This window comes from Coregonus lavaretus, assembly GCF_964263955.1.
Source record: "Coregonus lavaretus genome assembly, chromosome: 27".
NCBI lineage: Eukaryota > Metazoa > Chordata > Actinopteri > Salmoniformes > Salmonidae > Coregonus > Coregonus lavaretus.
In genome coordinates, this window is record NC_140014.1 from 16,022,058 (window position 1) to 16,035,272 (window position 13,215).

General features: G+C 47.6%; 1 protein-coding gene across 1 annotated transcript in view; it reads right to left on the reverse strand.

Moving 5' to 3' along the window:
- The window catches only part of LOC311102610 (AT-rich interactive domain-containing protein 1B-like), a gene marked incomplete at both ends in the record, with an annotated part of 135,870 nt that overhangs the window by 22,748 nt on the left and 99,907 nt on the right, over nt 1–13,215 (reverse strand). Inside the window, one exon of the mRNA XM_084143978.1 lies at nt 4,013–4,156. Within this exon, the coding sequence (XP_084000104.1) occupies nt 4,013–4,156 (144 nt within the window). The remainder of the gene's footprint in view (nt 1–4,012; nt 4,157–13,215) is intronic.

A 13,215-nucleotide genomic window follows, 5' to 3' on the forward strand; every position in this document is an offset into this window, starting at 1 on the left:
AGCCTTCAGCTCACTCCAATTTCCCCTTAATCTTCCTCAGCTGTTCAGAGGAAGAGAACAAAACAGAACAAGGGTTGAGAAACAGAGATAAACAATAGGGGATGTGGGGGAGGTCCACAATCCTCCTAAAACGGTCCCCCTGCCTTCCTTCCTGCTTTCTCCATGGCAACACCATGCACGTGAAGCCGCAGAGCTGTCAGCTCTCAACCTCCTCAAAGTCAGCTGGAAGAGTCAGTAGAGCTGCCCTCTAACACACACACACACACGTATGCACACACACACACACACACACACTCTCTCTCTCTCTTTCCCTCTGTGTTTCCATCAGACAGCACTAATTGCATTCCCAGTCAACCTCAGACCATCTCCACATCTGGGGACAGACTGAGAGACACAAAGTATTTTCTATGGAGGGGGACCTAGTATTCACAGCATGTATGTAAGTATGTAAGATATATTATGGACTAGGAGAGAAACTGGAAGAGACCATTTCTGAGGGCCTGGATGAGAGGGTGATGAGAAAGAAAGAGGACAGGGCTGAGGGAGAGAGAGAGAGAGAGAGAGAGAGAGAGAGAGAGAGAGAGAGAGAGAGAGAGAGAGAGAGAGAGAGAGAGAGAGCTCTTTAACATCATCCTTAGCTCTGGCATCTTCCCCAATATTTGGAACCAAGGACTGATCACCCCAATCCACAAAAGTGGAGACAAATTTGACCCCAATAACTACCGTGGGATATGCGTCAACAGCAACCTTGGGAAAATCCTCTGCATTATCATTAACAGCAGACTAGTTCATTTCCTCAGTGAAAACAATGTACTGAGCAAATGTCAAATTGGCTTTTTACCAAATTACCGTACGACAGACCTCGTATTCACCCTGCACACCCTAATTGACAAACAAACAAACCAAAACAAAGGCAAAGTCTTCTCATGCTTTGTTGATTTCAAAAAAGCTTTTGACTCAATTTGGCATGAGGGTCTGCTATACAAATTGATGGAAAGTGGGGTTGGGGGAAAAACATACGACATTATAAAATCCATGTACACAAACAACAAGTGTGCGGTTAAAATTGGCAAAAAACACACACATTTCTTTCCACAGGGCTGTGGGGTGAGACAGGGATGCAGTTTAAGCCCCACCCTCTTCAACATATATATCAACGAATTGGCGAGGGCACTAGAACAGTCTGCAGCATCCGGCCTCACCCTACTAGAATCTGAAGTCAAATGTCTTCTGTTTGCTGATGATCTGGTGCTTCTGTCACCAACCAAGGAGGGCCTACAGCAGCACCTAGATCTTCTGCACAGATTATGTCAGACCTGGGCCCTGACAGTAAATCTCAGTAAGACAAAAATAATGGTGTTCCAAAAAAGGTCCAGTTGCCAGGACCACAAATACAAATTCCATCTAGACACCGTTGCCCTAGAGCACACAAAAAACTATACATACCTCGGCCTAAACATCAGCGCCACAGGTAACTTCCACAAAGCTGTGAACGATCTGAGAGACAAGGCAAGAAGGGCCTTCTATGCTATCAAAAGGAACATAAAATTTGACATACCAATTAGGATCTGGCTAAAAATACTTGAATCAGTTATAGAACCCATTGCCCTTTATGGTTCTGAGGTCTGGGGTCCGCTCACCAACCAAGAATTCACAAAATGGGACAAACACCAAATTGAGACTCTGCATGCAGAATTCTGCAAAAATATCCTCTGTGTACAACGTAAAACACCAAATAATGCATGCAGAGCAGAATTAGGCCAATACCCGCTAATTATCAAAATCCAGAAAAGAGCTGTTAAATTCTATAACCACTTAAAAGGAAGCGATTCCCAAACCTTCCATAACAAAGCCATCACCTACAGAGAGATGAACTTGGAGAAGAGTCCCCTAAGTAAGCTTGTCCTGGGGCTCTGTTCACAAACACAAACAGACCCCACACAGCCCCAGGACAACAACAACAACAACAACACAATTAGACCCAACCAAATCATGAGAAAACAAAAAGAGAATTACTTGACACATTGGAAAGAACAAACAAAAAAACTGAGCAAACTAGAATGCTATTTGGCCCTAAACAGAGAGTACACAGTGGCAGAATACCTGACCACTGTGACTGACCCAAACTTAAGGAAAGCTTTGACTATGTACAGACTCAGTGAGCATAGCCTTGCTATTGAGAAAGGCCGCCGTAGGCAGACCTGGCTCTCAAGAGAAGACAGGCTATGTGCACACTGCCCACAAAATGAGGTGGAAACTGAGCTGCACTTCCTAACCTCCTGCCAAATGTATGACCATATTAGAGACACATATTTCCCTCAGATTACAGCGATCCACAAAGAATTCGAAAACAAACCCAATTTTGATAAACTCCCTTATCTACTGGGTGAAAAACCACAGTGTGCCATCACAGCTGCAAGATTTGTGACCTGTTGCCACAAGAAAAGGGCAACCAGTGAAGAACAAACACCATTGTAAATACAACCCATATTTATGTTTATTTATTTTCCCATTTGCACTTTAACTATTTGCACATTGTTACAACACTGTATATATACATAATATGACATTTGAAATGTCTTTATTCTTTTGAAACTTCTGAGTGTAATGTTTACTGTTAATATTTATTGTTTATTTCACTTTTGTTTACTATCTACTTCACTTGCTTTGGCAATGTTAACACACGTTTCCCATGCCAATAAAGCCCTTAAATTGAAATTGAAATTGAATTGAGAGAGAGAGAGAGAGAGAGAGAGAGAGAGAGAGAGAGAGAGAGAGAGAGAGAGAGAGAGGAGAGAGAGCGGAGAGAGAGAGAGAGAGAGAGAGAGAGAGAGAGAGAGAGAGAGAGAGAGAGAGAGAGAGAGAGAGAGAGAGAGAGAGAGAAAGAGCTGGGAGGGAGACAGGGTAACAGTGCTGAAAGAAGGGACAGGTGAGAATGAGAGAAAAACTGTGGTGGAGTGGGTGAGAGAGACAGGTAGGCAAAGACAATGCCTCCTGCCCTCCCTCTCCCGCCTCCACCCTCTCTCACCGTGGGCCTATGACTGGGTGTCTGGTAGAATGAGAGTGGAGATTGACAGGCTATGTGATTTGCCCCAGCAGTGTGCATCATGTTTGCCACTTCTTATTGACAGTGAAGACGTCTGTTAATGGCTCCTTCAGCATTTACATAGTCTGTCTGCAGCGCTCTCCTGACCATTAATCACAGTGTCAACCAACGCAGACACAGACAGGATTCTCCAAATGCCAACAGGCCCCATGATGCATCACCGTCAACCATGGTGGGCGCTCTCTCCACAGAGAAATGCATGTTAACAAATTCAACATGGAGAGGGATTCATTTGTCATTATTAACACGCTTGGGGGATGATGATGACTCTCTCGGCTTCACTCTCAAAAGAAAGCCACATAAGGAAACTCTTTCTTGTTTATTTGTGATACTACTTATGAATGATGTCGAGATTCAACTGAAACTGGCAGGTCGTTGTCTATAGTTCTATTTAGAGTTATGATATCACACCACGAGATGAATGGAGCACTGTGGTGGTCATCAAAAAGTTATGGCTGGCCTCTGAACAAACTAAAAATAATAATAATATGCCATTTAGCAGACGCTTTTATCCAAAGCGACTTACAGTCATGCGTGCATACATTTTTGTGTATGGGTGGTCCCGGGGATCGAACCCAACTAAACATAATGAATGTCAAGAGAGTTAAAACCTCCAGAATTGCTCAAAACAACATATTGCTTGGGGGTTGAAAGGGAGTTCAGAGAGCCATGCAAATTTAACAAGATGCTATAGTTGGCAACAGAAAGCTAAACACAGGTTAGCAGTTAGCAGCCAGTGAAATCCCTCTTAAGCAATTTTAACCAGTGATGCTATCTTTGGCCAGATTAGTTTAGGTGTCAGGTAGGTGCAATATCACCCATACTGAGCATCACATTAGCATATTTTCAGGCTGAACAGTAACAGGTTTGGGTTAGTGGCTTGGAGATGGTGCTTGGTTGACCTACCCGTGGTGCTGAGAATGAGGGGTGCTGTAGTTGGGATGTGGAGGTTGGAGAGGAGGAGGAGGGGTGGGTGTGGTGGGGAGAGGGGGCAGGGGACTGGGTCCAGAAGAGGTGTGGAGGGCTGGGGACCTCACATAGGGAGGTCTACTGCAGAGTGAAACAAGAGTTTGATGGAAAGTGCAAAAAAAAAACATTATTTCAACCCAGCCACAACAGTGACGTGTGGTATATACATTTTTATCAATAATCATTTTATCATCATGTTTTTTCTGCATGATAAAATCGTTTTCTGAACTAGTACTTACAGTTGAAGTCGGAAGTTTACATACACCTTAGCCAAATACATTTAAACTCAGTTTTTAACAATTCCTGACATTTAATCCTAGTAAAGATTCCCTGTCTTAGGTCAGTTAGGGTCACCACTTTATTTTAAAAATGTGAAATGTCAGAATAATAGTAGAGAGAATGATTTATTTCAGCTTTGATTTATTTCATCACATTCCCAGTGGATCAGAAGTTTACACACACTCAATTAGTATTTGGTAGCAGGCTTCACACAATAAGTTGGGTGAATTTTGGCCCATTCCTCCTGACAGAGCTGGTGTAACTGAGTCCGGTTTGTAGGCCTCCTTGGTCGCACATGCCTTTTCAGTTCTGCCCACAAATGTTCTATAGGATTGAGGTCAGAGCTTTGTGATGGCCACTCCAATACCTTGACTTTGTTGTCCTTAAGCCATTTTGCCACAACTTTGGAAGTATGCTTGGGGAAGACCCATTTGCGACCAAGCTTTAACTTCCTGACTGATGTCTTGAGATGTTGCTTCAATATATCCATATAATTTTCCTTCCTCATGATGCCATCTATTTTGTGAAGTGCACCAGTCCCTCCTGCAGCAAAGCACCCCCACAGCATGATACTGCCACCCCCGTACTTCACGGTTGGGATGGTGTTCTTCGGCTTGCAAGCCCCCCCTTTTTCCTCCAAACATAACGATGGTCATTATGGCCAAACAGTTATATTTTTGTTTCATCAGACCAGAGGACATTTCTCCAAAAAGTACGATCTTTGTCCCCATGTGCAGTTGCAAACCGTAGTCTGGCTTTTGTTTGGCGGTTTTGGAGCAGTGGCTTCTTCCTTGCTGAGCGGCCTTTCAGGTTATGTCGATATAGGACTCGTTTTACTGTGGATATAGATACTTTTGTACCTGTTTCCTCCAGCATCTTCACAAGGTCCTTTGCTGTTGTTCTGGGATTGATTTGCACTTTTCGCACCAAAGTGCGTTCATCTTGTAGTATCTGAGGAATTTATGACTTTGTTAATGTTTGCAAATGGTAGCTTAGAGAATGTTGATTTGGCCCAGGGAGACATCTGGAGAGCAGTTCTATAGGAGTACCCTAAAGCAGAGGAAGTCTGTTGTGTGGAGACTGGGATTGGTCTGTAGGGGAAACACCCATATCAGATTACATAGGATATATACTATGGTTTGGGACAAAGGACGGTGAGAATAGCATATTTAGAATTTGGGTTGGCTGTTCTCCAGATGCCGGCAGGTATCTGTAAATTGAAGCTGTAACCCTTTGATATAAATAAACCTTTATGATCGAAGTACAGCGTCAGCGGATTTCCTTGTTCTCACAGCATAATTAGCAACGTTTTCTCGACACAACAATCTCTAGGAGACAGAACGCGTCTCTTTCCTGAGCGGTATGATGGCTGCGTGGTCCCATGGTATTTATACTTGCGTACTATTGTTTGTACAGATGAATGTGGTACCTTCAGCCATTTGGAAATTGCTCCCAAGGTTGAACCAGACTTGTGGAGGTCTACCATTTTTTTTCTGAGGTCTTGGCTGATTTCTTTTGATTTTCCCATGATGTCAAGCAAAGAGGCACTGAGTTTGAAGGTAGGCCTTGAAATACATCCACAGGTACACCTCCAATTGACTCAAATTATGTCAATTAGCCTATCAGAAGCTTCTAAAGCCAATACATAATTTTTTGGAATTTTCCAAGCTGTTTAAAGGCACAGTCAACTTAGTGTATGTAAGCTTCTTACCCACTGGAATTGTGATACAGTGAATTATAAGTGAAATAATCTGTCTGAAAACAATTGTTGGAAAAATTACTTGTGTCATGCACAAAGTAGATGTCCTAACCGACTTGCCAAAACTATAGTTTGTTAACAAGAAATGTGTGGAGTGGTTGAAAAACGAGTTTTAATGACTCTAACCTAAGTGTATGTAAACTTCCGACTTCAACTGTACTTCCCAAATTTGCATTGATCTGGTACAATACACAATGAGGGGCAAGGCAGCCTCGCTGTGTACCTTTCTCCCTCCCCTCAATCTCCAAACTCAATGCAAGGTATTGACATGACTTGCACATGCATGTTTCTACCGTATACTGCCTGGTAACGGATGCCGAAAGGCAGGCAGAGAGCTTCACTGCCTTTCATGTGTCAATATGTCCCATTCATTATTGCACTCAAATAAAAAAATGTGTTGGGATAGACAGGAGGCTAGACAGGGCTCGCTCCTGCCTGTGGACGTCACACGTCATCTGCCACCTTTTGGCGGTTACGTTCATTTTACTGCTAGTTAAAGTAAGCTGATCAGAATGGCTAACATATTGCATCGGAAAAAGTTGTTAAAGTAGATTTTCTAGCTTAACAGGGGGTGATAAGGAATAGAAGACCAACACCTGAGCTTAGGAACCTACATCAAAGGAAGGGACAGAAAATAACACCATCATTTCAATCTGATTGTTACAAACGGAAAGACTGGTTCTGAAGCTGCGCTGCTAGCAGCCGACTCTACTGCTTCCCCTGCCTGCTGTTCTCCACCAGCGACAACCTATGGACAAGAGACGGTTACTGCCTATAGCACTCAACAGGCATGAGAAATCTGTGTCTCACATCCAAAGCCAGATAGCTCTTAAGACATTTGGCAGCTCACGGATAGATCTGGCATTCAATGAACAACGGAGATTGAACATCAGCATGCACAATGTAAAGGTGAAAGAGAACTGTGAGATTTTGAAAGACCTAGCTAATTAATGCTAAATATTCTACCTATGTCACGCCCTGGCTCTGGGGACTCTAATATGTTGAGCCAGGGTGTGTATAGTCTATGTGTGTTCTAGGTTTCACTTTCTGGTTTTGTAGATCTATGTTGGCCAGGGTGGCTCCCAATCAGAGACGGCTGTAGCTCGTTGTCTCTGATTGGGAGTCATACTTAGGTAGCCGTTTGGCACTCCTTCATTGTGGTTTCTTGTTCGTATTTGGTTTGTGTATTACCATTGACTGTCACGTCATCGTTTTGTTGTTTTGATCGTGTGATCATTCTATAAATAAATATGTTCGCCTTCAACGCTGCGCCTTGGTCCTCATCTCTGTTCGACGATCGTGACAGAAGAAACCACCAAGATTTGACCAAGCAGCGTGTCCAGGAGCCATCGCCAGGGAGATCTCTAGCAGATCTCCTTCGCCTCCTCGACTGGGTCAAGCCGAGTGAGGAAGAGAAGGGCTTGACATTGTGGCAGAAGGGCGAAAGGCTGGCGAGGGACATGGAGACCTGGTCCACGGGTAGGAGAGACGCCCAGAATTTTTTTAGGGGGGGGGGCTAACGCCGTGGACGACGGGCCAGCAGGAGACCGCGGCAGAGCGGCCCAGCGGATTGGCAGAGGAGGCCGCCAGGTTACGGGGGCCACTGGTCGAAGAGGGGGTGGAAGGTATAGAGGCACGGCGAGAGGTACTGGGGTGTGTTACCAGTCCGGTCCGGCCCATTCCAGATCCCTGCGTAGGACCAGTGGTGTGTGTCCCCAGTACGGTCCGGCCTGTTCCTGCTCCCCGCACCAAGTCAGTGGTGCGCTTCGTCAGCCCGGCTCGGCCCGTTCCTGCTCCCCGCACCAAGTCAGTGGTGCGCTTCGTCAGCCCGGCTCGGCCCGTTCCTGCTCCCCGCACCAAGTCAGTGGTGCGCTTTGTCAGCCCGGCTCGGCCCGTTCCTGCTCCCCGCACCAAGTCAGTGGTGCGCTTCGTCAGCCCGGCTCGGCCCGTTCCTGCTCCCCGCACCAAGTCAGTGGTGCGCTTCGTCAGCCCGGCTCGGCCCGTTCCTGCTCCCCGCACCAAGTCAGTGGTGCGCTTCGTCAGCCCGGCTCGGCCCGTTCCTGCTCCCCGCACCAAGTCAGCGCTGCGCTTTGTCAGCCCGGCTCGGCCCGTTCCTGCTCCCCGCACCAAGTCAGTGGTGCGCTTCGACAGCCCGGCTCGGCCCGCTCCTGCTCCCCACACCAAGCGTCGTCAGTCCGGCACGGCCCGTGCCTGTTCCACCGGTGGCTGGTCCGGCACCGGTCAGATGCTTCACGCCGGAGCTAGAGCAATCCGCTCCACCAGTGTGCAGTCCAGCTCCGGCCAGCGGTGCCAGACCGGACCAGGGGTACTTTGGGGGGTTGGAGAGGGAGCGGGGATCAGGCCCGGAGCTGGATCCGCCGCCTAAGCGGAGTGCCCACCCGGTCCCTCCCCTGTGGTGTTTGGTGGGCGCGGTCGGAGTCCGCGCCTTTAGGGGGGGGTACTGTCACGCCCTGGCTCTGGGGACTCTAATATGTTGAGCCAGGGTGTGTATCGTCTATGTGTGTTCTAGGTTTCACTTTCTGGTTTTGTAGATCTATGTTGGCCAGGGTGGCTCCCAATCAGAGACGGCTGTAGCTCGTTGTCTCTGATTGGGAGTCATACTTAGGTAGCCGTTTGGCACTCCTTCATTGTGGTTTCTTGTTCGTATTTGGTTTGTGTATTACCATTGACTGTCACGTCATCGTTGTTTTGATCGTGTGATCATTCTATAAATAAATATGTTCGCCTTCAACGCTGCGCCTTGGTCCTCATCTCTGTTCGACGATCGTGACAACCTACTGTATGTAAACAGGAGTTGGCATTTCGTGGCAACGTTGAGAGTGCCAGCTCATCAAACAGGCCTAGGGGAAACTATGTGGAACTATTACACACCTTCACTGAAAAAAGTGAACAGTTAGCAACCCATTTAGAGAACGCCACTGTGTTTGCTCTTTGCTCATGGCCTATGATGGAATTTTCAATTAAACTGACGTGCTCTTCCGTGTTCTGCAGAACAAAGTGACGGATATGAGTTTCTGCAGCGACAAGACTTCAAGCAGAAATGCAATGAACTGGACCTGGCAGAAAGCGAAACTCGTAGTAAACAGAGGAAACAGGGGGCGAATCTCTACAACATACTGGACAATAACAATGTTAACAAAGTTAATGCAGCTGGTCCTCACTATACTAGCCACAAAAGCATTGTCATTTTCGACGCTAAAACGGATAAAGACATACAGTCGAAACCGGACCGATCAAGGACGACTTTCATCCCTTGCCATCATCTCCATCGCATCGAGAGACTTTTAAAACGGAGGGCTAACAGGGAGGGGTTTTACAGTTCAGTCACTGATGTCTTTACCCAGAAGGATAGACAGATTGTTTACAAGTAAGTGCAAGTGTTCATTTACACGAGCGCCATCTACTATTATTACATTACATGTCTATTGTGTAAGTATTTATCTCAATCAGTAGTGCTGACTACTAGGCATTTTGTGTGTAGCGATGGCCTACAAGTAGGCCTACTCGCTGGCATTTGTGTGTGTCACTGTCTGTGGTGCTGAAAAGTCGCATGTTTGTGCAGGGCAGTTGCGTGGGGCACACGCAACTATATCAAAACGATAAAAGAAATGAAAAGCTGATAAATAAAATTGTGGCCGGCCAAATTGTCCAGGGCTACCCTGCTTGGCCTAGGCTACTGTTGATTGCGAAGATGGTGTACGCTGACCCCAGCTAAGTAACTCTTGCAAAGATTTAAAGCGCAATTATGCATTTTATCTCCAGTACATTGCCACGATTGTCAGCTATGTAGCTGCTCTACTGATAATATCAGTGCTTCCTTGTTGGGATGACACAATCAATCTACGGCTGGCGTCGGGGAATGCCTACTCCCTAGACAAACACCTTGGTTCAACGTTCCACGGGAGTGGACAGTACACAGCATACTTTGATGTCCTGAATAATGACCAAGTCTACCTCGTTCCCTACTCGACTGAATCGCTTGGAAATAACACTGCTACTCCTACTGCTCTCTCCTCATCTGACCATGTGTTCTCGCATACCCCGAGAGCATCTGGTCAGCGGGGTGGTGGCACAGGAATCCTCATCTCTCCCAAATGGACATTCTCTATTTTTCCCCTGACCCATCTGTCTATCTCCTCATTTGAATTCCATGCTGTCACAGTCACTAGTCCATTTAAGCTTAATATCCTTGTCATCTATCGCCCTCCAGGTTCCCTTGGAGAGTTCATCAATGAGCTTGACGCCTTGATAAGTTCCTTTCCTGAGGATGGCTCACCCCTCACAGTTCTGGGGGACTTCAACCTCCCTACGTCTACCTTTGACTCATTTCTCTCTGCCTCCTTCTTTCCACTCCTCTCCTCTTTTGACCTCACCCTCTCACCATCCCCCCCTACTCACAAGGCAGGCAATACGCTTGACCTCATCTTTACTAGATGCTGTTCTTCTACTAATCTCACTGCAACTCCCCTCCATGTCTCCGACCACTACTTTGTATCCTTTTCTCTCTCGCTCTCCTCCAACACTACTCACTCTGCCCCTACTCAGATGGTAATACGCCGTCGCAACCTTCGCTCTCTCTCTCCCGCTACTCTCTCCTCTTCCATCCTATCATCTCTTCCCTCTGCTCAATCCTTCTCCCTCCAATCTCCTGATTCTGCCTCCTCAACCCTCATCTCCTCTCTTTCTGCATCATTTGACTCTCTATGTCCCCTATCCTCCCGGCCGGCTCGGTCCTCCCCTCCAGCTCCGTGGCTTGATGACTCATTGCGAGCTCACAGAACAGGGCTCCGGGCAGCCGAGCGGACATGGAGGAAAACTAGACTCCCTGCGGACCTGGCATCTTTTCACTCCCTCCTCTCTACATTTTCTTCATCTGTTTCTGCTGCTAAGGCCACTTTCTACCACTCTAAATTCCAAGCATCTGCCTCTAACCCTAGGAAGCTCTTTGCCACCTTCTCCTCCCTACTGAATCCTCCTCCCCCTCCCCCCCCTACTCCCTCTCTGTGGATGACCGTCAACCATTTTGAAAAGAAGGTTGACGACATCCAATCCTCGTTTGTTAAGTCAAATGACACTGCTGGTCCTGCTCACACTGCCCTACCCTATGCTTTGACTTCTTTCTCCCCTCTCTCTCCAGATAAAATCTTGTGACTTGTGACGGCCGGCCGCCCAATAACCTGCCCGCTTGACCCTATCACCTCCTCTCTTCTCCAGACCATCTCCGGTGACCTTCTCCCTTACCTCACCTCGCTGATCAACTCATCCTTGACCGCTGGATATGTCCCTTCCGTCTTCAAGAGAGCGAGAGTTGCACCCCTTCTCAAAAAACCAACACTCGATCCCTCTGATGTCAACAACTACAGACCAGTATCCCTTCTTTCTTTTCTCTCCAAAACTATTGAGCGTGCCGTCTTTAGCCAACTCTCTTGCTATCTCTCTCAGAATGACCTTCTTGATCCAAACCAGTCAGGTTTCAAGACTGGTCATTCAACTGAGACTGCTCTTCTCTGTGTCACGGAGGCTCTCCGCACTGCTAAAGCTAACTCTCTCTCCTCTGCTCTTGTCCTTCTAGACCTGTCTGCTGCCTTTGATACTGTGAACCATCAGATCCTCCTCTCCACCCTCTCCGAGCTGGGCATCTCCGGCGCGGCTCACTCTTGGATTGCGTCCTACCTGACCGGTCGCTCCTACCAAGTGGCGTGGCGAGAAGCTGTCTCCGCACCACGTGCTCTCACCACTGGTGTCCCCCAGGGCTCAGTTCTAGGCCCTCTCCTATTCTCGCTATACACCAAGTCACTTGGCTCTGTCATATCCTCACATGGCCTCTCCTATCATTGCTACGCAGACGACACACATCTAATCTTCTCCTTTCCCCCTGCTGATAACCAGGTGGCGAATCGCATCTCTGCATGTCTGGCAGACATATCAGTATGGATGACGGATCACCACCTCAAGCTGAACCTTGGCAAGACGGAGCTGCTCTTCCTCCCGGGGAAGGACTGCCCGTTCCATGATCTCGCCATCACGGTTGACAACTCCGTTGTGTCCTCCTCCCAGAGTGCGAAGAGCCTTGGCGTGACCCTGGACAACACCCTGTCGTTCTCCGCTGGCTGGGCTCCCTGCCTGTGCCATTAAACCCCTACAACTCATCCAGAATGCCGCAGCCCGTCTGGTGTTCAATCTTCCCAAGTTCTCTCATGTCAGCCCGCTCCTCCGCACACTCCACTGGCTTCCAGTTGAGGCTTGCATCTACTACAAGACCATGGTGCTTGCCTACGGAGCTGTGAGGGGAACGGCACCTCCGTACCTTCAGGCTCTGATCAGTCCCTACACCCAAACGAGGGCATTGCGTTCATCCACCTCTGGCCTGCTGGCTCCCCTACCTCTGCTGAAGCACAGTTCCCACTCAGCCCAGTCAAAACTGTTCGCTGCTCTGGCACCCCAATGGTGGAACAAGCTCCCTCACGACGCCAGGACAGCGGAGTCACTCACCACCTTCCGGAGACATTTGAAACCCCACCTCTTTAAGGAACACCTGGGATAGGATAAAGTAATCATTCTACCCCCCCCCCTTACCCCCCCCCCCCCCCCCCCCAAAAAAAATAAAAAAATAAAATAAAAAAATTTGAAACATAAATAATTGTAAAGTGGTTATCCCACTAGCTATAAGGTGAATGCACCAATTTGTAAGTCGCTCTGGATAAGAGCGTCTGCTAAATGACGTAAATGTAATGTAAATGTAACAAACACAAGTCCTCCAACACCTATTGTCGAACTGCCAGATATACTGTGCATCACTCAAGAGAACGCGTTTCCACTGCTCCAGAGTACAATGCCGGCGAGCTTTATACCACTCCAGCCGACGCTTGGCATTGTGCATGGTGATCTTAGGCTTGTGTGCGGCTGCTCGGCAATGGAAACCCATTTCATGAAGCTTCCGACGAACAGTTATTGTGCTGACGTTGCTTCCAGAGGCAGTTTGGAACCCGGTGGTGAGTGTTGCAACCGAGGACAGACGATTTTGAAGCGGTCCCGTTCTGTGAGCTTGTTTGGCCTACCACTTCGCTGCTGAGCCGTTGTT